At 50.4% G+C, this 25,178-nt stretch overlaps 1 protein-coding gene across 1 annotated transcript; it reads left to right on the top strand.

Moving 5' to 3' along the window:
* Positions 1-1,950: 1,950 nt before the first annotated feature.
* On the top strand, positions 1,951-23,977 carry PCDH1 (protocadherin 1). Its single transcript, XM_036749665.1, has 5 exons — positions 1,951-2,114; positions 9,966-10,819; positions 13,641-15,836; positions 20,957-21,176; positions 23,029-23,977. The coding sequence occupies exons 1-5, from the start codon at positions 2,075-2,077 to the stop codon at positions 23,415-23,417; spliced, it is 3,699 nt and encodes a 1,232-aa protein (XP_036605560.1). The 5' UTR covers positions 1,951-2,074; the 3' UTR covers positions 23,418-23,977.
* Positions 23,978-25,178: the final 1,201 nt, after the last annotated feature.

The following is a 25,178-nucleotide window of genomic DNA, read 5'->3' as shown; positions in this document are numbered from 1 at the left end:
GGACATAGTAATAGTGCTAGTGAAGCAGTGGGAGATAAGGATGGAGAGGCGGAAGAATGGAAATTGGAGGAACAGAGAGACTAGGTAAAAAGATGAAAGGCCAGAGACAAGGGCAAGGAAACAGATAAAGGGTTAAGGAAACAGAAGTGAACAGCCAGAAGCGACACTGAAGTAGTGGAATGAGGGACACAGAGAAAAGGAGTAGAGTACAGAGATGAAATACATAAGGGTAGTGTGAAAGGTATCTAATTTAGAGTCAAAGGACCTGAATATAGCAAGGAGGTAGAAATAAAGGAACAAGGATAGTCAGTTAGGGATAGACAAAGGGGCAAGGAGACAAGGATAAAGGATTTGGAACAGCAATAAGGGACAAGGAGACGAGGGCAGAAAGATAAATAGTCAGGAATGAAGGGACAGAGAGACAAGGGGAATGGGAATAGAACATTGTGGAGGAAGCAGAAGTGATTAAAGAGTGGCCAATTCTATCACTAACTCTCCTGGCCCTCTTTCATATGCTTGTGTTGGGATCTATCATCCCTCAACTCTTTAACCTGGTGGCTTGAAGGTTGGCAGACCCCTGAAATACAGGCTCCATCTTTATATCAGGAGTTAGTCGTGGGGACCCCCTGTGCAACAAGATCTTCCCAGGCTCCTTTGCCCTGCCCCCACTTTTAACATGCCCCATGGGATACAAAGTAATGCAAAGTAAGGGAAAGAATAGAGTGATAGGGTGGTCCTTTCCCACCCTTTAAATGAATCTCTTTGCTCTATCTCTCTGTCTCTGTGAATCTCTGTCCCCATCCCTCTAGATACCTCTGGAGGTGTGTATAGGGTGTTTGTGTGTCTCAGAATCCTTTAGATGGAGCCAGAGAGCCAATGTCGGAAGAGTAGAAGCGTGAGAACCCCTGCGTGTATGTGAGACACTGCGTGTGACACGGTGTATGTGTGACACCAGGCGTGTGTGGCTCTGTGTGCGTGAGGCTCCGCGCGTGTGACACTGTGATGTGTGTGCCATGCTATGTGACACTGCATGGCAGCGTGTGCTGTCTGTCCCTGGAAGCTCGTGTGTAACTATGTCCCAGCGGCCCCAGCTCTGCCGCCCGTAGGGGCAGGTACTGGGGGACACTGGAATGCCCCTGGGGAAGTAGGGGTGGGGACAGGGGTGGTGGAAACAAACCCGATTTGTGTTATCTCAGCCTCCCCACTGCAGCCTAATCTTCCACCCACATCCCTTAAGGGATCCTCTAGGGCTGCAATGTTCCCCTTTCGTTTTACCCCTCAGTTACTGCCCCACCCCCACTGTCCGGTGAGGCTACTAAGTCTGACCACTGCGTCTTCTGCGGAGGGGAGCTTGTGGATGGGTAGAGGTTTGTGGGGGACATTCCCGTGTCATCGAAAACCTGGTGGCACCCATAGGGGGGAGCTCCAGGGTCTGGGGGTAGAAAGCATTGGTTGGAAAACCAAGAAAGGTCCCAAGGGAAATGGCGCTATACATTGGTAGCATACTTCCTCCTCCATTTTCATTTCTACATCCCTTGGGGTGACAGGTGCTGGACCCCAGTAAGAGTCACGGGGCGGAGGAGGAGAGTGGAAACTGGTGGCAATGGATAAAATCCAGGGGGCAGTGGGTCTGGGACCCAATTTGTCCGGAGTCCAGGAATCTAGTTCTCGGGAGATCCGGAGTCTTAGAGTGGAGGTGGCAATTGGTTGGGGCTTTTGGGGGTGCGAGTGTCGGGATTTGAGGGGTGTTTGGGGGTCCCCTCTGGGCCCAGAACTGGTCTTGGAGCTCCACCCTCCCACCCCACCCCCACCCCCGAGTGGGTGGGGGGGAGGAGTGAGGCAGGCAGGCCGGGAGGGAGGGAGGGAGGGAACGAGAGAAGGAGGGAGGGAGGGAGGGGGCGGGCCGGGCTGCGAGCTCCGCTCGGTTCGTTCCGCCGCCGCCGTTGCCGCCTCACACACTCCTGAAGCCGAAGCTCGGCGCGGACACGGAGCAGCCCGGGGCTGGTGCGCCTGGAGCCCGAGCCCAGTCCACCTGAGCCGGAGACGGAGCCCGAGCCCCGCCTGGAGCCGGCTCATGGACAGCGGAGCCGGGAGCCGGCGCTGCCTCAAGGCGGGTAAGGAGCGGCAAAGCTCGAGCCCTGGCGGCGTAGACTGCGGGAACCGAGAGGAGACCGGACCTGAGCGGCCGGAGCGGCTATGGCCGGCGTTGCCCGATGGGGGAGGGGAGTGGGTGAAGGATGGAGCGGGGAGAGGATGAGTGGGGGTAAGGAGTGAGTCTGATCGGGGGATCGTGTCTCTGTTTCCGTCGCTGCCCCTGGGGTCCAACCAAGATGTTCGGGTCCCCTGAGGCGGATGCCCCCCGCTCCCCCAGGGACAAGAAACGAGATTTAGTGGTGGGGGCGCTCCCACCCGGTTAAGGCCCGCAGGAAGGGAGGTGCCCGGAGCGGGGGGCATTGGTGGGAGGGGGAGGGGGCTCCCCGGGATCACCCTTGCTACGCGCCCTCCTCCGCTCCCTTAGTCTCCCACGGTCTTGGTGTGTGTGTGTTGGAGGGTGGGGGTGGGGGGGTGGTGGGGGTGAATTCGCTTTGCATCCTTCCTTCTGGCCAGGCTGCCTGGACCAGTTCCGCCTGGAGTCCCGGCTCTGGGAGTGGGCAGGGGAATGGATGCAGAGCCTAGAAGCTGCGTCAAGGGGAAGGGTGGTTAAAGAGCTTGGGGGCAGGGGATGTAGAAGAGAGGCTCGGGGGTTGGGATGCGGTAAACGCATGATTTTTTTTGCGGGGTACGCAAACTGCCGGCGTTTGGGCAGTGGGAGGGAGGTGGCTCTCTGAGGAGAGATCTACCGAGCGAAACTCCCCCTCCACATAAACCAGCTCTCTAGCCCTCCCCCCTCAATAACACTTGTTGTGCCTCCTGTTCCCTGGAACGCTTCTTAGCTCTCCCCCAGCCCCCCAGATTTCGAGACACAGAGATAAACCCCACTAACATCATACAGCCTGATGCAAAGGCACCAGCATATAAACATCTTAAGAAATACACGAAGACACATAGTGGGGAGCACACACCCCAGCACTCCTTCTCACATACACCCTAACATACAGTGCTTCTCTCTCACACACCCTACAGGCACACACACTAACACAGTGCTCACTTACACCTACCTGTCAGCACACACCCCAAGATACTGTCTCCGTCTTTCACACATAGCCTCCTTTTTTCCCAGGTGACTAGATTCAGATAGGGACGGCTACTTTGGCCAGCGCCCCGGGAACCCTGTTCCCTTGATTTACCCTTTAGTCTCTCCTACTTGAATCACGAAATTGTTATAAATGTAAGTCTTGCCAGAGCCCTTGCTGCTGCTACTCCTCGGCTCTCTGCTCAAGATTCAGACTGTTGTTTCTTCTCTGCACCTGGGGCCCTTCTCCATGCTCCAGGTTCCCCAACCTCTGTTCCTGATCCCCCCTCTTTCTAGTAGCCAGTAACTTGAAGTCTCTCTCTTGCTTACAGTTTGGGCTCATCAGTCGGTAATTCTGATTATGGTATGGAGGGAGATAGAATAAATGAATGAATCAGAAAGCATTTATTGACTACTTATTATGTGATAAACACTGTGTTCCAAGCTTGGGCTACAAATACAAAAATGAAGGCAATCCTTACCCTAGAGGAGCTTACATTCATTTAATCAGGGAAAACTACACATAAAGGGGAATGGCCTGGAAGAGATATTTGGTTTGAAAGTTACCTGGATTGTGAGTAAAGCCTTGGGGGAGTAGATTGATAATATTAGTTTAAGGAGACATAGCTATCATTTGCCCCTTCCTCTAAATGTTCAGCTGAGTCCCTAGACCATGTTCATTGAACTGTGGTTGGGACTGAAGCCTTAAGAGTGGCCTTCCCTGGGAGTCTTTGATGCCTGGCACCTTGTTCTGGAAGGTGGCCCCAATTGGCCACGTTCCCCCATCTTTTCCAGGAAATGGGTAAAGTGTCTCCTACACACAGTTGTGTCACTGCATTTGCCCAAATACACCTGTGGCACCAGGGCACACATGGTTTTATGAACTGGGCTTTAAAAAGCCAGTGGTGTCACATAAAAGTCATGTACAGCCCAGTAGAAGATTCCAGAGCTCAAAGGATCAGTAATGTATCTACATATGTCCATCATTTTGAGGGATGCACATTTGATCTCATAGAAAGACATGCAAAGTCATACTGGGTGATACATGGAACACACATTCCTCCGCTGGCTCACTTCTTTCCTGTTTTTCCAGACTCTCCTTTGCTTGACCTCCATTTCCCCCCTATTCTCCATTGGAATACAAGAAAGGGAAGGCTTTTCCCCCTTGCAGGTCATGTAGGGATTTACCCTCCCCCAGTGAGAAGGTGAAGGTTGGGGACTTCTAACTGCCTTAGAATAGGGCTGGGCTGGGCCTAGAGAGGGAAGGGAATTGAGGCCCAGAGGCAAATTCATCCCCTCCCCCACTTCCGGCCAGTGTCTTCTCCTTTCCTTCCCTCCTACCCTCCATTCCCTGGGATAAATTGCCCATGAAAGACACACGTCCACCCACCCCCATACACCTCTTTGTACACCTCTTGAGCTCCTCCTACTTTTGTGATTCCTGACCTTTCCCTTCCCATCCAACCACCCCACCCCACCCCTACATTCCTCCTTACTTTTTGAATTTCCTCTAGATCTGCTTAGGTGAAATAACAGGTTAAAAACTGCACTCTTGGTTGGGGGGGACAATTTCAGGGAGCTTCTGGGGATCCCGGAAAGGTAGTATTCACATTGGGGGGGTGGTGTTGCATTGGAATCCTCACCATAAACTAGTCAGATAATTCTAAAGGCTTGGCTTTCCCAACTAAGTCATAATCCCCTCTTTTGTTTACAGTCTTCTAAGGCTCTCAGGAGGAGACATCTTTCCAATCACTTAGGTTCCAGAGAGAGAGCTCCTGCCAGGTCAGAAGCTCTACCCTTGTCCTGTGTTTCCCCATTCCCTTCCTTTCCCCTCCCTTAGACTCCCCCACCTTCTTTGGAATTCATCTTCCCGTAGTTTGAAACTGCGTTGTTGCACAGGAGGAAGGCAGAACCATCACTGATGGATGGGACATACGATAGTCATACAGAGTCCCCTGTTCCACCGACTCTGGGGGAATGCTAGTTGCTTGTTGTGGGAAGGCCCAGTTTGTCCATTCAACATAAAGGAGAGTTTCAAATGCTAAGAAACCTGGCCGGCACAGAGAGGCATGTTGTGAAGAGGGACAGTTTCAGTGAGTCCTGGAATAGGGTTTCCAGGAAAAGGAAGGCTATAGCTGTAGGACTGTGGAAGGAATACAGCCCAGAGTGCTAGGAGGTCTCTGGTGGAGTGGTGTTTTGTGGTCCAGAAGCCCAGACCATTGTGCATTGGAACCATTGGGTATGTCTGAAGTCTGGGTACCCTGAGATGAAGACGGGGACTTGAGTGTGTGTCCAGAAGAGGGAAGATCAGCCTTATAGGAAATGCAAGTTAGATCGAGCTTGTGACTGAGTTGGAAATAAAGGATAGTGAAAAATAAAAGATTCCCCTGGGGGGAGAGGTGGCAGTAAAGGGGCCAGTGTGAGTCTGGTTCAAGGAGAATGGCTCCTGGGACTCTGGAAAGTGGGGCCAGATCCACTACCAGTGGCAGGGAATCAGTAGTTCTTTTGAAACAAGAATTAAAGCTAAGGGGCAAGGGGGAAAGAAGTAAGGACTGACCTTTCTTGGAGAAACCTTCACAAAATCACCCAGTGGTTTGGTCACCCTCACCACTCTCACTTCATGATCACTCCCTTTTTTGTCTCCTCTTTGCCCTTATGCTTTCAATTTGTACTTTATCATTTTGTACTTGTTGATACATTGTTCTGTGATTTGTCTTAAATTGCTTTGGGTGTATTTTCACCATCCTCAAATGGACTATAAGCTCTTCAAGTAAAAGGATTCATATTCTCTCTCTCTCTCTCTCTCTCTCTCTCTCTCTCTCTCTGCCTCCCTCCCTCCTTCTTTTCCCCCCTCCCCCCCTCTCTTTGATAGATTCTTCATTTTATTATTATTTTTTTTGCAATCACCTTCATCCCTCTGACTTGGTGGGAGTGAGGTGTGCCTGAAGGCAACTCCTATTTCCCATTGAAATTCCCTCCTTTTCCCTCCAGCCCCAGAAGTGAGCAGATTTTCCCTTTCTATCCCTGGAACACCCATGAGCACTTTTCTTCCCCACCTTGGGCTTCAGGTTCCAGAGTGATTAAGACATTTTCTTTCAATAATCTGCCCCCCAACTCTTCCTCCTTCCTCACTACCCTAGTATGCCCAAGCTTCTGTCCCCTAGGTTGATGAGGAATCTCTTGGGTGGATGGGAAGGGCAGAGCTCTTGCTTTGAATCTGGGTGGGGAATGAGGGAGGAGAGGGAAGAAAATTTCCCAACTGCTAAAAAGCTTCTGAATGGGATAGATAAATCCAATATCTTCCTAGGTCAAAGTGTGGGGGGGGGGGGTCGGGGAGGGGGTGGAGCAGGGAACTAGCTAGCTACTGGTTTTATAGCTCCACCCATGCTAATGAAACCGGTCTCTATGCCTGTGGGCCTGTCTGTGTTCCTTTCTGATTCCTTTCCAGTCCAGTGAGAGTTGAGTTAGGGTTCTCAAAACTTTTTCCTCCTCTCTCCCATTCCTCTCAGAGTAAATCAGCATCACTCTCTTTTCTGGGATTATTTCCTCCCAGGTTTCAGGGAAGCAGAAGACATATCGACCAGAGGCTCCCCTAAAGATTCACTATTCAAATCTATGTATGTCCTCACCACTTTCCAAAGTTGCCTTTCTTTGTCTCCAGGCTCTCCTTTCATGTTTCATCCCTTTATTTTTCAAGATAACCTTTACCTTTTGTGGCCTCATTGGCCTTGATCCTCTCACCTAGAATCCCTCTATCTCCTACCTTCATTCTTGTACCCATTCCCCATACAGATCCATCTTGCTCTTCTTCTCTCATACAGTAAATACTAGACCGCTCTGGGCTAGCTTGTAGACCTACAAGTGCCTCTCCTCTCAGGAACTTTAGGTTGTAGACTCGTCTCCCATCTTGGTAGGGCAACCTAAGTGATTGCTGCAGGCCCAGAGGGCTAAGGAGATTTCTGACCCTAAAACCAGGAAGTTGTTTGGGATCTGGAGAGGTAGGGAGAAGGGAGGGTGGAGGTTGCTATTTCTGGTCAGTATGAAATTCTTGGAACTGTTTCTCCCATTTCTTATCCAGGGGACCTGGCCTGTATTTCTTATGCTGTTTCCTCAATTCGTGGGTATAACACTAGATGATACACACATATTCTCACTCAAATGCATACCTTATGTTATTGCCTAATTGTGCAGTCAGTTGTGGGCAGGGCTCTCTGGACAAGGTGACCAGAATGGGGACAGATAGTCTTAAACCAGATGTTTTCTGATTCCCTTACCCTTGCCTAATCCTAAGAGTTGCCAGTCCTGGGTGACAGTCCTTAAGTATGTGTATGTGGTTGTGGGTGTCAGTAATGGAGGTGTGTCCCTTTGTTCTCAAATTAGTTAAGAACAAGGTTTTATTTATATAGAATACAAGAAAGGTGGAGGATATAGTCCCTGGAATTTACTGCCTAGGTAGGGAGATAACACTTACGCTTGAAAGCCTAAGTAGTAATAACCCAAATAATAATGGGAGAGTTGTTAGTTGATTCATTGCGTAATAGGTGGTACAAATAAGTGCTATGAGTTCAGAGAAAGGAGGGGGTTAGAGTGGGTTGGAGTAATGGGGTAGGCTTTTTGGAGGAAGAACTGCTAAATAATTCCATGTGGGGAGGAACAAGGAGGTAAGTCACCTGTGTAAGGTACTGAACAAAAGCTGGAAGATACGAGTGTTGGGGATATGGTTAATATGCTAATCTGGCTGCATCTGAGGGTTCTCCTAGATTAGGAGTTCTTACCCTATGTCCTATGAAACTTTTAAAAAATATTTTGATAGCTTCCAACTTAATCAGTTTCCTTTGTAATCCCATGTGTCTTATTTTACGCATTTAAAAACATTATTCTGAAGAGTCTATAGACCTTACCAGATTGCCAAAGTAGTCCATGATACACACAAAAAGGTTAGGAAACCCTAGCCTAGGAGAATAGGAATAGATATGGCTGGAAATCATGAGACCATAGAATTTATAACTGGAAGGGACTTTAGAAATTATGTAACCCAGTCCCCTCATTTTGCATGGGAAGAAACCGAGGCCCAAAGAGTTGAATGAAGTAGTTTAAGGTCCACGCTCCTGCTGTAGCTTGTGAGTGGACCTTAATTGCCAGGTCAAGGAGTTAGAACTTTAATGAAGTGGATGAATCTATTGCCTCTTTTTGCTTCAGTGGGGGAGGGTGAAGCTCCTGGGTCAGAGTGCAAACACATTGGTGTATTGGCATGGACCCTTCTGGAGATTCAAGAGATAGAGCAATGGGAGACTGGGAGAAGTGTGGATTTGGTGAACGGCCTTGAATATCAGGCTGAGTAGCTTGTATTGGGATTGAGCAGGGTTCCTGGACCCCAATCTCTTTCTTTCTCTTCCTTCCTTCCTTCCTTCCTTCCTTTCTTTCTTTCTTTCTTCCTTTCTTTCTCTCTTTCTTTCTCTTCCCTTCCTTCTCTTTTCATTCCTTCCCTCCCATCCTTTCTCCCCCTCTTTCTTTCTTTCTTTTTTTTGAAGTAGGGTAGGTTAGATGTGAAAAGAGAGTAGTCACATTGTATGGAACAGAAGCTAAGCAGTGTACGTACAGGTCAGTTGAAGGTGGTGCAGGTGTTAAGTAGAATAAGGAGGGAGCAGTTATTGAAGCTGATAGAGAGGGACCTGCTGTCTCCCAGGAGGGAGCTGGGAAGGACTGGGTGTACATGGAGTGGTGGTGAGGGAGCATGGTAAGGGCCAGCATCTCCTCACCTAGTCCAACCTGCTTGAATCCTTGGTCAGGATTCCTGCCAGGGAACCAAGAACAGGCTAGGGCAACTCCCTATCGTTTTATCCCCACCCCTAACTCTGACCCCAATTTTGGCCTCTGCTCTCTCCAGACCATATGACCCCTGTCTTAACCAGTCACAGGCTTGGCATGTACAATTTCCATTTCCCATCATTAGGTTGCTGTTCCCCTTTATTTCAGAAGCCACTTGCTCCTTTGCTAAATTCATATTCATTTACTGGGCTGGAGGCCAGTGTGGATCATATATATAGTAAAGGCTACAGACCAAGGGTTCTTAACCTTTTTTGTGTCACAGACCCCCTGTTAGCAGTCTGGTAAAGTTTATGGACCTTTCTCAGAATAATATGTTTAAATACAGAAAATAAAATACATAGGGTTACAAAGGAAACCAATTATTTCGAAATACAATAATCAAGATATTTAAAAAAAAAAAAACAAATTTACAGACCCCAGGTCAAGAACCTCCACTATAGGTGGAACTAAGACACACATACCCTCCCCAAGTCTCTAACCTTTAAGGGCTACCCCCTCAAAATTACATGAAGATGCTTGCCCTTCAGGTCCCCAGCATCAGAAGTAGTGTTTATAGGATCTAGGGGTTTATTTGGGGGGTCCAGACATACCGGAATGGGTAACCTTTGGACAGAGGCTCCAGGCATTGTCTTCCTTCTCTATCTGAGTATCAGGGTAATTACAGTGAGTAACTCAGTGGAGGTGCCAAATTGGAGAGAGGGAAGGAAGGAAGCTGAACCAGGGAGCTCCTGTCACTTGACTCAGGGTGTTTCTCCTGTGGGAACTTCTGTTCTAGGGCCTCTTACCTGGATTTCCGGCTGTCTTCTCCTTCTGCTACTGGGCCACCTGCAAGTTGGGAGTCTGGCTTTTAAGCTGGGGCTTCTTTCCTAAGACTGGGCCAGGCTCAAGATGAGGGGCTTGGTTTTCCCAAGAAAAGGGTTGCTTGTAGCTGACAGTCTGTCTTTGTATCTTTCCTCTGTCCTAGCCCTCCCGACCCCGCTGCCTGCCAGGATGGGGCCCCCACGGTCTAGCCTTGGCTCCTGGTGGAGGCTGTTGCTACCCCCCATGCTGCTGGCCCTACTACTTGCACCCTCCCCAGGAGCCGCCACGAGGGTGGTGTACAAAGTGCAGGAGGAACAGCCACCCAACACACTCATTGGCAGCCTGGCTGCCGACTATGGCTTCCCTGATGTGGGACACCTGTATAAGCTAGAAGTGGGTGCCCCATACCTTCGAGTAGATGGCAAGACAGGCGACATCTTCACTACAGAGACCTCCATTGACCGTGAAGGACTTCGTGAGTGCCAAAACCAGTTGCCCGGGGAGCCCTGCATCCTGGAATTTGAGGTGTCAATCACGGACTTGGTTCAGAATGGCAGCCCCCGACTCTTGGAGGGCCAGATTGAAGTGCAAGACATCAATGACAACACGCCCAACTTTGCCTCCCCAGTCATCACGCTGATGATTCCAGAAAACACTAACGTAGGCTCCCTCTTTCCCATCCCTTTGGCCTCTGACCGAGATGCTGGCCCCAATGGTGTTGCCTCCTACGAGCTACAGGCAGGACCTGAGGCCCAGGAGCTCTTTGGACTTCAAGTAGCTGAGGACCAAGAGGAGAAGCAGCCACAGCTCATTGTCATGGGCCACCTGGACCGAGAGCGCTGGGATTCTTATGACCTGACTATCAAGGTACAAGATGGGGGAAGCCCACCCCGGGCCAGCAGCGCCCTGCTCCGAGTGACTGTTCTGGATACCAATGACAATGCACCCAAGTTTGAGCAGCCCTCTTATGAGGCAGAACTGTCTGAGAACAGCCCTGTGGGTCATTCTGTCATCCAGGTGAGACCACAAGTCAGGTGAGATTTCCACACACCCATTCTGATGGCCTTTATTTCCCAACCCCTCAGTCCACTCTGTCTTCCTGGATAGTTTCCCTGACTAGTCTTTCTTAGGTTGGGAGCCCATAGCTTGGGAGGCTAGACAGCTGGTCCAGGGAGGGACATGCTGGTTTACTGACTAAAAGGTCCCCTTAGCAAAACCATGGGAACAGCCCCAGGGGCCAATTGGGCTTTTAGGGCCATTGTCTGGGACCAAAGGAGACATCTTTCCAGACAGGTAGGTGTATCTCCTGCTGTCATCTTGGATTCTGGCCTCATGCCAGCCTTTGCTCCTCTCTAATTCCCCATGAGCTGTACCTTTGAAGTCTTAGGGTGCAGGGGAAGAATTCAGCCCTGTGGTCATTCTTCCTTGGACACCGTTATCTGCCCTAAGATATACCTCCTCTTGAGCTCTGAAGTGGAAGAGGGTTACCCCCACTAGACTTTTAGGATCTTAGAGTGGTCTAGGACCTTACAAAGAAACTTGGAGGTAGGAATAGGGATAAAAGGGAGACAAGAACAGAAAGAGTCAGAAATGGGAGAGAAATAACAATGGGAAAATACAGCAATGGAGACAGAAACTGAAGAGAGACAGAGATAAAGCTTGAGAGGATAGGGGAGAGACAGAAATAGGAAAGAAGCAGGAAGAGAGGCAGGTATAGTAGAGAAACAGAGATGAGAAAAAGACAAAAATATAGAGACCAAGAAGGCAGAAAGGAAGAGGCAAGGATAGCTACAATACAGAGAAACAGGGATGGGAGAATTATTGAGACATACAGAAACCAAGAAAGATATGCAGATGGAGAAAGGGTAAAGCAATGACTGTAAGAAAGCCAGATAGAAACTGAGATTGCCAGAGATAGATAGACAGTGAATAGCAGAATTAGACAAACCTGTACAGCCATATGATAGGAAGGGACTTGCAGATGGGAAAGAGAAAGAATAAGAAGCAGAAAACTGAGAACCTTTCAGCATTTTAGAATTTGGGGGGATACTGATGCTAGGGCAACAAAAAGTCCAAGTTGACCAAGTTCCTAGGCCCCTGAATCTGGAAAAAGAACTGAAGAGAGAAATGGCCAATAGGGTCAGCTCCTTGGGGAGAGCCAGGTTGGTCTCAGAGAACACTCTCAGGCCTATGACCCTGCCAAGCCTGAAGCCCCTTCACCCTACCCCCGCCCCCCCCATCCCCTACCTTGTCTTTAAACATGTAGAAGCTGAGAGATGAGGAAGTGACAGATTAGGATAGAAGAGAGAAATGAGAGACAAGAAGGGAAGAATGCAGGTGTGGAAGAGAAATAGCTGAGAAAGAGGCAAAGACAGGAAGCAGAAAACAAGACATGGATGGGTGAATACAGAGAAACAGGAATGGGGGAATTTTAGAGACAGAGAAAAACCAAAAAAGATACACAGATGGAGACAGGGTAAAGGCAAAGATTGAGAAAGCCAGATAAGAAGCTGAGAGACAGATGCCAGAGATAGATAGATAGATAGATAGATAGATAGATAGATAGATAGATAGATAGATAGTGAAAAACAGAGTTAGCTTAGAGATGTACAGTTATGAGAGGAAGTGATTCACCGAGGGAGAGGGAAGAAATGGGGAAGTAGAGAGAAGGGTGAGAACCTTTCAGGGCTTTCAGGGTTTGGTGTTTTGCTGGGCTAGGGAAATAGAAAGTCTTCTTGGCCAACCCTCTGGACACCTGTGTCTGGAAAAGGAACCCAAGAAAAAATATCTAGGGTAGCCAGCTCCTTGGGAAAGCCAGTTTGGCCCCAGAGAATACTACCCAGGCCTAGAACTATTTCAGGCCTGGACCCTCCCTATAGCTCTTCTTCCATCTATTCCTGTCCCTCAAAACTTCCTTTGCCTCGGCCCCTGACTGGGTGTTGCTCAGCTCTGTAGCCATGATGCCCGCCTAGTGCCCTGATGCCACCCATGTTTGGGTTGAGTGGGGCCTGGTTCGCGTCGGTGTTGGCGTGGGAGGGCGTGCCCACCATGCAGGGACAGACAGCCCATTGTTTGGTATTGGGAGCCTAGCCCGTCAGGCAGGAGCTGCCAGCCGGCTTCATGGCCCTCTGCCAGCTCCTCCTCCCTCCTGACTGAGGGAGCCCCCAGTGGCAGCCCAGGCCGAGGCCCGGCTTCCTCACGTTGCTGTGCTCCTTGGCAGCTGCCACAACCGGTTCCCCTGGTTTGACAGAGCAGTATTGGCTGGGCCTCTGGCACTGACTACTTCCCTTTGACCCACATCCCCACCTCATTACTTTAGAAAGAGACCCCTTGCTTGGGGCCTGCACAGGTATACACACACAATAAGCACCTCACCCCTACTAACAAGTCCTGTTTTTAGGCCCTTTTCTCTGTCCAGGTTGGATATGGCAGTCAGGGTATCCCCTAATAATAATACTTCCTTTTATTTATACGCTCATGTTTTGGTTTTTTAAATACTTTCACATATAATTTCACATTTAATCCCCTCAAGAGCCCTGTGAATTTGGCAGGTATAGGTACTACTTCCTTATTTCACATATGGGGAAACTGAGACTCAGAAAAGTTGAACAATTTGCCTGGGGTTACAGTGCTAGTTTTTCACAGGGCTGAGACTAGGATGTCTATTTCAGTGTTCAGCTTTCTTCTTCATTGCATTGCTCTTTAAACCACCATGTATCTGCACTCCTCCCTCCTCAATTCCTGGCCTCCATCCCGGAGTAGGGTATGGTGGAGTGTTCCCAGGTCCTAAATCCACTTCACCAATGTTTTCTCACCTCACCGCTCCCTACCCCCACAGGTGAAGGCCAACGATTCTGACCAGGGTGTGAATGCAGAAATAGACTATACATTCCACCAGGCTCCTGAGGTCGTGCGGCGGCTGCTTCGGCTGGACCGAGCCACGGGGTTGATCACAGTTCAAGGCCCCATAGACCGTGAGGATGTGAGTGTTCTTCGTTTCTTTGTGTTAGCCAAGGATCGAGGGGCTAACCCCAAAAGTGCCCGTGCTCAAGTGGTGGTGACGGTGAAGGACATGAACGACAACGCACCCTCCATTGAGATTCGGGGCATTGGGTTAGTCACTCACCAGGATGGCATGGCTAACATATCGGAAGACGTGGCAGAGGAGACAGCAGTGGCCCTGGTGCAGGTGTCAGATCGTGATGAAGGAGAGAATGCAGTAGTCATGTGCGTAGTGGCAGGAGATGTCCCATTCCAGCTGCGCCAGGCCAGTGAGACTGGAAGTGACAGCAAAAAGAAGTACTTCCTTCAGACCACCACGCCACTTGACTATGAAAAGGTTAAGGACTATACGATCCAGATTGTGGCTGTGGACTCTGGCAACCCTCCACTTTCCAGCACCAACTCCCTCAAGGTGCAGGTGATTGATGTAAATGACAATGCTCCTGTTTTTACCCAGAGCCTCACTGAGGTTGCCTTCCCTGAGAATAATAAGCCTGGAGACCTAGTCACTGAGGTCAGTGCCAGTGATGCTGATTCTGGTTCCAATGCCCAGCTGGTCTACTCCTTGGAGCCCGAGCCAGCTGCCAAGGGCCTTTTTACTATCTCACCTGAGACTGGTGAGATCTGGGTGAAGACATCACTTGATCGAGAACAAAGGGATAGCTATGAGCTGAAGGTGGTGGCAGCCGACCAGGGCAACCCCAGCCTTCAGGGCACAGCCACGGTCCTCATCAATGTGCTGGATTGTAATGACAATGACCCCAAGTTCATGTTGAGTGGCTACAACTTCTCTGTGATGGAGAACATGCCAGCCCTGAGCCCTGTAGGCATGGTGACTGTCATTGATGGGGACAAGGGTGAAAATGCCCGTGTGCAGCTCACAGTTGAACAAGACAATGGTGACTTTGTCATCCAGAATGGCACTGGTACCATCCTCTCCAGTCTGAGCTTTGATAGAGAGCAGCAAAGCACATATACTTTCCAACTAAAGGCTGTGGATGGGGGTGTACCACCCCGCTCAGCCTATGTTGGAGTCACTATCAATGTGCTAGATGAAAATGACAATGCACCTTTTGTCACTGCCCCCTCCAATACATCCCACAGGCTGCTGACTCCTCAGACCCGGCCTGGTGAGACAGTTAGCCAGGTCACAGCTGAGGACATTGACTCAGGCATCAATGCTGAGCTGGCCTACATCATTGCGGGCGGCAACCCCTACGGGCTGTTCCAGATTGGGCAACAGTCTGGCGCCATCACTCTGGAGAAGGAAATTGAACGTCGTCATCACGGGCTCCACCGACTGGTGGTGAAGGTCAGTGACCGTGGGAAGCCTTCTCGCCATGGCACTGCATTGGTCCATCTCTATGTCAATGATACTCTAGCGAACCGTACCTTGTTGGAGAACCTGCTTGGCCACAGTCTGGACACACCACTGGACATTGACATAGCTGGTGACCCAGAGTATGAGCGCTCTAAGCAGCGTGGCAACATCTTGTTTGGTGTGGTGGCCGGTGTGGTGGCTGTGGCCTTGCTCATTGCCTTGGCTGTGCTTGTGCGTTATTGCCGCCAGCGAGAGGCCAAGAGTGGCTATCAAGCTGGCAAAAAAGAGACCAAGGATCTGTATGCTCCCAAGCCAGGTGGCAAAGGCACCAAAGGTCCCAAAAGCAAGGGCAGAAAGAGCAAATCACCCAAACCTGTAAAGCCTGTGGAGGATGAGGATGATACTGGACTTCAGAAATCCCTGAAATTCAACCTGATGAGTGATGCCCCTGGTGATAGTCCCCGAATCCACCTGCCCCTCAACTACCCACCAGGCAGCCCGGATTTGGGACGTCACTATCGTTCCAACTCACCACTGCCCTCCATCCAACTACAGCCACAATCTCCTTCGGCCTCCAAGAAGCACCAGGTGGTGCAAGATCTGCCTCCTGCCAACACATTTGTGGGCACTGGGGACACCACGTCCACGGGCTCGGAGCAGTATTCGGACTACAGCTATCGCACCAACCCCCCCAAATACCCCAGCAAGCAGGTAGGCCAGTCGCTGAGGCTCAGCACCCCCCAGCCCCCTCCCCACCCCTACCGAGGAGCCATTTGGACTGAAGTGTGGGAGTGAGAGTGGACTACTCTGATGTATCAGCAATTACCTCCCAGCACATGCACACATACACATACATACATATACACACACACATAAACACACATCCCTGATAATATAGGGCTCCCAGTCTTGGTGGGGGGGTGGGGAAGCCATGGATGGGAGGGAGGGGCTTGACACTGGAGTCTATATTCTCATTTTGGGTCAGGGAGTTGCGGGCAGCCTCAAGGCTTCTCTATTTGACATACGTTTGGATACTTCAAGCAAGGCCAGTGGTTTCCTAAGGATGGCGTGGGCAGTGGGAGTGGGGAAAACAAAAAATGTTTTGCTCCTGGCCTATGTTCTGCCTCTACCTCCACTCTAGGGAAGAGGCTCTGCCTGGTCTTAGCTGTTTCTGCCCATGGGAGATGGCACTACTCCAGATATAGGGAGTGTGAGGGGGTAGGGTGGACAGGGAGAGGGGATATGGGTGAAGGGAGGCACAAAGCTTTTCCTGAATTTAGGATCTCTACCTGGCTAGAGTCATAGGAGGGTGGGTGATGAGACCTGGCTTAGTTTAGGTTTGGAGTGGGAGGTGGGGGGTCTTTGTTACAGTGGATTTATTTCACACACACACACACACACACACAGCCCTCCCCACTCCATTTGTGCCTTCTTTGTGTGCCGTATGTTAACTTGTTCCTCTTCCCACGGCCATGTCCAACCAGCCTAGGGGCTTCTCAGGGGCTGGGCCCCAGCATTCCTATATCGGTCACTGAAAATAAAGTTTTCTATTTTTGGAGTTTTTGTTTCTTATTTTCACCTGGAACTGAGAGAAGGAGTGAGAGAGACTGGAAGCAACCCCTTGTTCCCTCCCTTCCTTCCCATCCCATATCTCATTTCCCACTCCCGCCTTCCCATATCATACCACCTCAGCCTCTGTCTTCCCCACCTAGACCCTACACCAGAGTCCTTTATTGTACCCCACTTCCCCCTTGGGCCCCAACTCCTGTAGACTTGGGAGACTAAGATCCTCTCCCAAGAAATAATGCCCACTTTACCTAGCCTCCCAATAGAACTCCATGTCCCCTAATTTGTCTGAGTTCCTCTAAGCCCTCTGTGGAAGAGGGGTCTTCCTAACTTTCCTCACCCAGAAAGGGGATCATCCTCCTGAGATTCCAACTTCCAGGTCTAGCTCCCCTTTCAGAGTCCTAATCAAGGTCTTGAATTGTTTGATCCCTGGTTTGATCCTCCCCACACCCGCATCCCACCTCAATCTGAGAAGATCCAGTTCCCAGACGAAGTGCCCAGTCCAGCTGCCCCAGGTGAGGGCTTTGAGGTTGGTTGGTTTAAAGCTTGGGAGCCTCTTGGACTCCAAGGTGGGCAGAAGATCCTTGGAGAAATGCCCTGCTAGCTTGGCTGCTTTTCCTTATGTCCCCTGATGATCTTGCTCTTACCCCTTCTCTTAACCCCATCACTAACCCCAGAAAGCATTCATATTACCTTTTGTTTCCTCTCCACCAGTGGGGTTGCAAGGAGGCTGAGTATGAGGGAAAGATAATGGAAAAGGTGGGGTGGAGATGTACACAAAATGTGTACCTAGGGATTAAATCCAGAGGCTTCAGCCTTGTTCACCAGAGTTGTGTGGTGGGGAAGGCTCTGCCTTTGGGTGGGGGTTAAGGTCTCCCAACTCTGCCTCCTTCCTGCAGCCTTTTACCTTATCCTTTCCAGCTCTTTACTCTTAGCTTCCCAGCACTGCTCACGCTCACTCTCTCTCCATCTCTCACTTCTTGCCCCCTTGGGTATGGCTTCACTTGCTCAATATGTGTGAGGGGAGGGGGTGGGAAATGCTTTACCCAAGGCCTGGGTGAGGGATCTCACATCCTAGGGGATCCCACATCCTAGGGGAGGCTGCAAGGTGAGAGAAGGCCACTTCTCCATGGTGACGGGGAAGTTAGAGTCACTCCCAGGAGCCATAGACCAGCAGCTCCAGCCTCTGAATTCTGCCCACAACCTACCCTGATTCTCCTGTGTCCTTTAAACACTCAGATCTATTCTCCAGGTTTGGCGACGGGTGAGGCAGAAGGGCATTTCAGCTCTGTTATGGGGTCTTACTTCCATTCCACTGAGTGTAAAACCTAGCAGGAGTTCCATAGCTGCTCCTGCTGGCCCTCTCCCCTGCTCTCCACTTTCTTTTCCCTTTCCTTCTCTCCCTTTTGTTCTTTCCTCTCTTCTCCCTCTCCCTCCTTCATCTTTTCCCTCTTCCTCCCATCCTCTGTTCTCTTCTCCCCTCTTCTTTTCCTTTCTCCTTTTCCTGAGGTTCTCCTCAGATAGCTCTGATTCACGGTATCCTCTTGTTCCTCTATTCCCTACCCTAAAACCTAAATCTTCCCTGAAACACCCAGACTCATCTCAATGCTCAGTACCTAGCATCGTCATAAAAAAAAAAAACACACATTTATTGTATACTACTGTGTGCAAAAAAAAAAAAAACCCTATCCTATTTTTCTAGGGGGTGGGAACAGAGGGATGTATAAGATGAGCTTAGGCAATTTGTAGTCTAGTTGGGGAGACAAGTCTCAGAAGGCGTATCTGGGTAAGTGCCACATGAGTAGTGCAACTAATGGGGAGATCATGAAAGAATTCCCTGAGGAGTTGAGGCTTGAGCTGGTCCTTTAAGGAAGGATAGGATTTCAATATGTGGGAGGCCCTGGGTAAGGCCATTCTCAACAAGGGAAGTGGGATGAATAGAAGGGATGGGGTGGGGAGCTGGAATGTGTATGATGTGTTAGGAGGAGGCTAAACATGCCCAACCTGCCTCCAGTAGAGAGCTGGCACAGGAGAGTGATAGGAGACATGCTCCAGAGGTAGGTTGGGGCCATGCCAAAAGGCCTTGAATGATGGGATATGATAATTAGCATTGAAGCTAGTTGCAGGACATGAAGAGGTGTGAATGGTTCTTTAAAAGAGGAAGTGACATCAGAGCTATGCTTTAGGAAGATTAATCATCTTGCCTTATGTTAAATGGGTTAGAAACAGGAAGAGTCAATTGTAATGATCTAAGGACCAAGGTGGTAAAGACATGGACTTGGATTAGTGGTTGTAAGGAGTGATGGAATGGATTGAAGGGAATCTACAGCGAAAAATGATCAGTACTACATGACTGGATCCAAATGATAAGGGAAGAGAGACAAATCGGATTAAAGTTCTGAGCTGTATGACTGAGGATATTGGTAATTGATGAACAGGGATGCAAGAAGGGAAAGCTGGTTTGAAGGGCAGAAATGATGTTTTGGTTATAATTGAACAGGAAATCGTGGTGGTTCATCTACATTATGACACTGTACAATTTAAAGCTTGAAGGGACCTTAACTCTCATTTTGTGGATGAAAGAACTTAGGTCCAGGTGACACACATCGTAGATAGAAGAAGGCAAGATTTGAACACAGGTCCTTTGATTCCATATCCAATGCACCATGATGATGTAGGTGATATCTGATAGGTGGCTGGAGATAGGAGAGTGAAACTCAGGAGTACTGATGGGGATTTAGGAGTCACTTAGATAGAAGAGATCAAGCTATAAGAATGAATGAGATACTCAAAGTGGGACGGTGCCAAACATAGAATGAGCAGAGGGTCTTTGCCTGAACCTTGTTCAATGCCCACATTTAGATCCTTAACCCCTGCTTCCATTATGATTGCAGTTCACTCTCAATACCCACCTCTGTCTTCTCTACCCTTCAGCCTGAAATGCCCAGAATCCATGACTCATTCCTTCCCCTGATATCAAGACCTTTGTACCTAGGGAACCTGGGGTGTTGCATTCCTAATAATGGAGTAATTTTGGGTTGGACTTCCTGTCTGTCTGTCTTCTGTTTCTTATCCAGTAAACCACCTCAAATTCACCACTTTATTTTTAAGCTCCTTTGATAGTTTTATTTCAATTCCTCTGGATGAGAACTGGGGTTTTGAGGAAGACAGAGATGGGGAGAAAAAACTGAGTTCAGAGGATTAGTCTATTCCTAAGCTGCCTTTCCTTGGTCTCATCTATTTTGCTTTCTCTGGCTCAGGATGTTTCTATTGGGAAACTATGGAGTGATGACAGTGAGGGAATGACTTGAAGCTAAGAAAGGGAAATGAGGATGAAGATATCCTGGCTTCTCATGCCTTTAAAGCCCTCATCCCTGTACCCTTCCCTGGGTCTCTTGGTTTTTCCTAATGACTCTTCAGCAACTCATTCCTAGTTGGTGGCAGTCCCGGGGAGTGCTTGGATGGCTCATTGGTGGTGCCAAATGCACAGGTACCAAACTCTCTTAGGCTTCTTAGTTAATCATTAACAGCACAGGGCCTCTTGGCTCTGAACAACTCCCTACCCTGCCCAACCTTTGTCCCCAGCCCCGTCTGTAATCTCTGCTTCCTCTTAGGCCTTCATTCCCCCATACCTGGGGCACACCATTTACTCTTCCCAGTGCCTTGCTGCTGGGACTCCAGCCCACTCCCCATTGCTATGCGGATACATGAAGTTCTCAAAGTGGGAGTCATTTTCTTAGTGGTGGGTGGGGTTCCAGTTAGTAGTGTGATGCCTTCTAGCTTGACCCCCACCACCACAGGAATTGTAGTATTGTCATTGGTCTAGAAAGTCAACCACTGCTCTAGGAGCCAGGATGCCTGAGTCCTATTTCTTACTCTTATTTAGATTGTTAGCCTCTTCTTCCTTCCTATCATCTTCTCTTCCTTACTTCCTTTCCTTTCTAAGGTCAAGGTTAGAGGGTCAGTAAAGGGGATGGGAGGATGAGAGGACAAGAGAAGCTCAGTTGGGGGTGTAACCCTTGGGTGAGCTTCCAGACTACAGACATGGGGTGAGAAGATCAGAATGCAGAATGGGAAGAAGAACACGAGAAGGGAAGGTAGTGGAGACTTTGCTGGGATTGGTGGCTCTGCTGTGGCTTGGACTTTGGGGAAGGGGGCTTTGCTAGCATCTAAGGAGGCTGGGCATAGGGTGAGGGAGCATGGCCACTTTGGGGCTCTATATAGGTTTTGGGCAAGACCAACTGTCACCCTAACTCTTTTCATAGTTACCTCACCGCCGTGTCACCTTTTCGGCGACTAGCCAGGCCCAGGAGCTGCAGGACCCATCCCAGCATAGTTACTATGACAGTGGGCTAGAGGAATCTGAGACACCATCCAGCAAGTCATCCTCTGGCCCCCGGCTTGGGCCCCTGGCACTGCCCGAGGACCACTATGAACGTACCACCCCTGATGGCAGCATAGGAGAGATGGAGCATCCTGAAAATGGTGAGGACACTTAAAGAACTCTGTGTGTGTGTGTGTGTGTGTGTGTTCATTCCCAAAAGAGGGGTGAGGTGGGTGGAGGAGAGGAATTTCTTAATACTTATGATCTGAGGACTTTTCTTCCCCATTTTGCTTGTGGGATGGTAGTGAGAGCTTTCTGTGGTGGCTACTTTGAGAATGGTGAGGTTCCGCGTCAGAAGTTCCCTAATAAAAATCTGCTTTGCATGGTTTCACATGTATAATTGTTATCATATTGCTTGCCTTCTCAGGAGGAGGGAGAGAATTTGGAACTCAAAATTTAAAAAGAAAAGAATGTAATAGATAGATAGATAGATAGATAGATAGATAAGTGATTTGAAGAGAAAAAAAAAGTTCCCTAGTAGTGAGGCTGGGGAAATCCTAAGACTGATGAGAATACAGGAAACTGAGGTCAGTGAAGGTACTTCAGAATGGCAAAGAATGCAAATATAGATTTAAACCTGGAAGGGACCCTTAGACATATAGATCATCTAGCCCAGGAATGGGGAACCTGCATCCTTGAGGCCACCTATGGCCCTCTAGGTCCTCAAGCTCAGCCCTTTGATTTAATCCAACCTTATGTGGCCTCGAGATGGCAGGTTCCCTGCCCCTGGCTATAGATGATATAGATGATATAGAACTTACAGAGGTTCTCCAGTTTGGAGCCAACCTTGGCTCTCTTGACCACCAGTCTCCTGGGTCTTTACCTTTCAAACTTCAGTTCTCACCCCCTACAAGGTTTTATATCTCCTAGCTGCACCCCTGCTCCCCCGCCCCCCATTAACTCTTTGGATCAAAGCTCTAAGCACTCTCCACTTGCCCCATCTCACATTCCTCCCTGTCCTCATTACTGAGTCTCACTTTTTTCATTCCTTCCTTACTCCCAATCCATTCTCTCTCTCTCTCTCTCTCTCTCTCTCTCTCTCTCTCTCTCTCTCTCTCACACACACACACACACACACACACACACACACCAGTTCTCACGAGCCATCTCATCCTTTTTGTGCCCAAGCAGAGCCAACTGGCCAGAGCAGGCCATGAGGCAGAGCCACCAGGTATGTGGGGGCAGCTCTGAGGTCCACACTGCTTACCCCAGCCCCTCAGGGTCAGAATCTATTCTTCCCTAACACCAGCCCAATTTTATAGACCCCCTGGGACCAGCCTCTGTCACACTGGGATCCTTGATCTTCCTGGGTCCTTCACCTTCCCTACCCAGTCTTCCCTTCTTTTCTCCCTGTGCTTCAGGGCCCTAGCACTTCAAGAGGTGAATAATGAGCACTGTACAGCAGGCACCTTTCTGGGCAAGAGGCCAAGCCAGAGTAGGTGGAGCTCCTTTCCTGGGCACTGGCCACCTTTCCAGCTATGTCCCTGAGGCTGACCTCTATGGGAGCTGGGGTGGGGTTCACTGCCTGTTGCCATCCCCAGGTGAGGGCAGACAGGGGGCAGCTGCTTCAGGAACTTCTCACCCAGTGCCAGCCATTTCCATAGAGACTTGCTGCCCAGCAACCACATTGGCTACTGGTGATGTCAGGCGGCCAACTCCTGTTCCCCGGAGTGTTCAGGGTGGGGAGCCAGGGCAGGGGTGGTGGTGGAAGGGAGAGTGTGTGTCTTAAATTGACTGAATTGCATCCCCAACCAACCTTATGAATAGGTATACTCACTGTTGGAGGGTGGGATTAAGGAAGAGAGCCTGGCTCTGTGTATATATGTGTAACTGAGTACTCAGGATGGGTAAGAAAAGAGAGAGAGAGAGAGAGAGAGAGAGAGAGTGAGTGAGTGTGTGTGTGTGTGTGTGTGTGTGTGTCCTTCCTAAAAGGATTCTATTCTCTCCCCCCAGACCTTCGACCCTTGCCCGATGTAGCCATGACGGGCACATGCACACGGGAGTGCAGTGAGTTTGGCCATTCGGACACATGCTGGATGCCTGGCCAGTCCTCCCCAAGCCGACGGTCCAAGAACAGCGCCCTCAAACTCTCCACCTTCGTGCCTTACCAGGACCGAGCCGGGCAGGAGCCCGCAGGCGCCGGCAGCCCTAGCCCCCCGGAAGAACGCAACACCAAAATGGCCCCTGTCCGCCTCCTGCCCTCGTACAGTGCCTTCTCCAACAGCAGCCATGATTCCTGCAAGGACTCTACCTTGGAGGAGATCCCTCTCACCCAGACCTCGGACTTCCCGCCGGCGGCCACCCCCTCTGCCCAGACGGCCAAGCGAGAAATCTACCTGTGAGCCCCAAGTGAGCCCCAACCCACCTCCAGCCCCAGCTGGCTGGCCTACCCCTCACCTGCCAAGGGGGTACCCAGGTATCCCTGTCCCCACCAATCGGTCCCTTGGGTGAGCCAATCCCAGGGTCCCTAATTTCCTATATGTCATCTCTCTTCCATCCCTGGCCCCTGGGAGTAGACTCCAGTCACCCCCATACAGGTCCAGTCCCCTGCCCTGGGAAACACATTGCCCCACATGGGGACCAGGCCTTGGATCCTCCATGTTCAGCACCTCTCCTTGTGCCCAGCTCCCCCAGCCTGCCCACCTTAGGGAGCAGAAGCCACTGCAGAGCTGGAGTCCTGGGTGGGTCCCCTTCCAAGGACTATATTCCCTCCCCCACACTTCCAGGGGACTACCCCATCCTTCCAGGGGGGAGGGAAGGGAAGCCAAGGGCCATACACACTTAACTAATCCATTATCTCCTTGGTCACTGGAGGGCTGGGGAAAGGTCAGGGCATCACCCTCAGACCTCTGATATCAGGGTAGGGGGCACCCCCTCTGGAGATTTCCACAAGGGGGACACTTTTGGGGGGTAGGATCTAGGAGGTGGGGGGAGGCCTCAAAGGGCTTTAGTTACCAAAGGTGGGGTTGGGGGTGGGGGTGGGCAATGGAAAAGGTGGGAGGGCCCTCACTCAAGCAGCCCTGAGGCTTCGGGCCTGCCCCACTCCCTCCTCCCAGCCCCACCCCCCCACTCCCATCCCTGCTGGTCATGCAGCATCTGTACATATGGACCTTGGACCTTGGAATGACGTTCCCATTTCTGCCTGATTTGCAACTTTTCTTGTTGTTGTTGTCTTTGGTCTAGGGACCCTCTGGGGGTGGGGGGGCCTGCCTGTTGCCCCCCCCCCTCCCCAGCCACAGTGCCCCTCCTCACCCTGGCCCTATTGTTCCATGTTGTAAATACTCCTGGGGCCATGGGGGATGAGGGCGGAGCTGGAAAGGGAGGGGAAAGGGGAGGAGGGAGGGGGGAGGGGGGGACACTGGCCTATCAGCAGAGCTGGGCTTTTATTTAATTTTTTTTTAATACAAATCTCTATTTTTTTGGAACTGTTGCGCTGTGCCCTGGAAGGGGGGGGTGGGGTGGTTGGAGGCAGCTGAGGTTGCCCCCCACTGCTTCCAGATAGGTGTCACTTGAAGGGTCCCCTGGCTGGGGGTAGGGGGTGAGAGGTGAGAGGTCGGTGGGGAGTGTGCCTCTAACCTGGTTAGGCAGTTTGGGGTAAGGGAAGGTTTGCTCAGGGGTAGGGGAAGGGCTGATCCTGGGCTGCCCACTGTCCCCAGCTTGGAGGGGAGGGTTCTGTGTCCTACTTTTCCCCCGAACAAACAAACAAAAAGCCCCTGCCATGACTCTAACCCTGTAACTCTAGCCTGTAAAACCATCATTGCCTTTGATCTCAGGGGGCTGGAAGAGTTGCCTGAGCCCCAGGGCTCCCCTTCCTACCCTGGCTGGACTCCCTGGGCTCCCCTGTGCCATGGTCACAGGACAGCCTTGGAAAATGGGGTAGGGATAGAGCAACCTAACCAGCCATGGCAGCCCCTCTGCCATTGTAGGTGGTGGTGGGAACTCTCTCTAGAACCCCTGTTTTCCATTATCAACATACTGAGGCCCTTGGTTGTTCTTTCTTCCCTCCACAGAACCCTCTCCCCCTTTCCTCTTCATCCCCCCCACTTTAGCCCGGCCTGCCATACCCCTATTCCCCAGGGGCCTAGGTTGGGGGGTGTGATGAA

Source organism: Trichosurus vulpecula, chromosome 3 (genome assembly GCF_011100635.1).
Source record: "Trichosurus vulpecula isolate mTriVul1 chromosome 3, mTriVul1.pri, whole genome shotgun sequence".
NCBI classification, from domain to species: Eukaryota; Metazoa; Chordata; class Mammalia; order Diprotodontia; family Phalangeridae; genus Trichosurus; species Trichosurus vulpecula.
The sequence above is the reverse complement of the archived record's forward strand: the minus strand, read 5'-3'. Positions and strand labels throughout refer to the sequence as shown.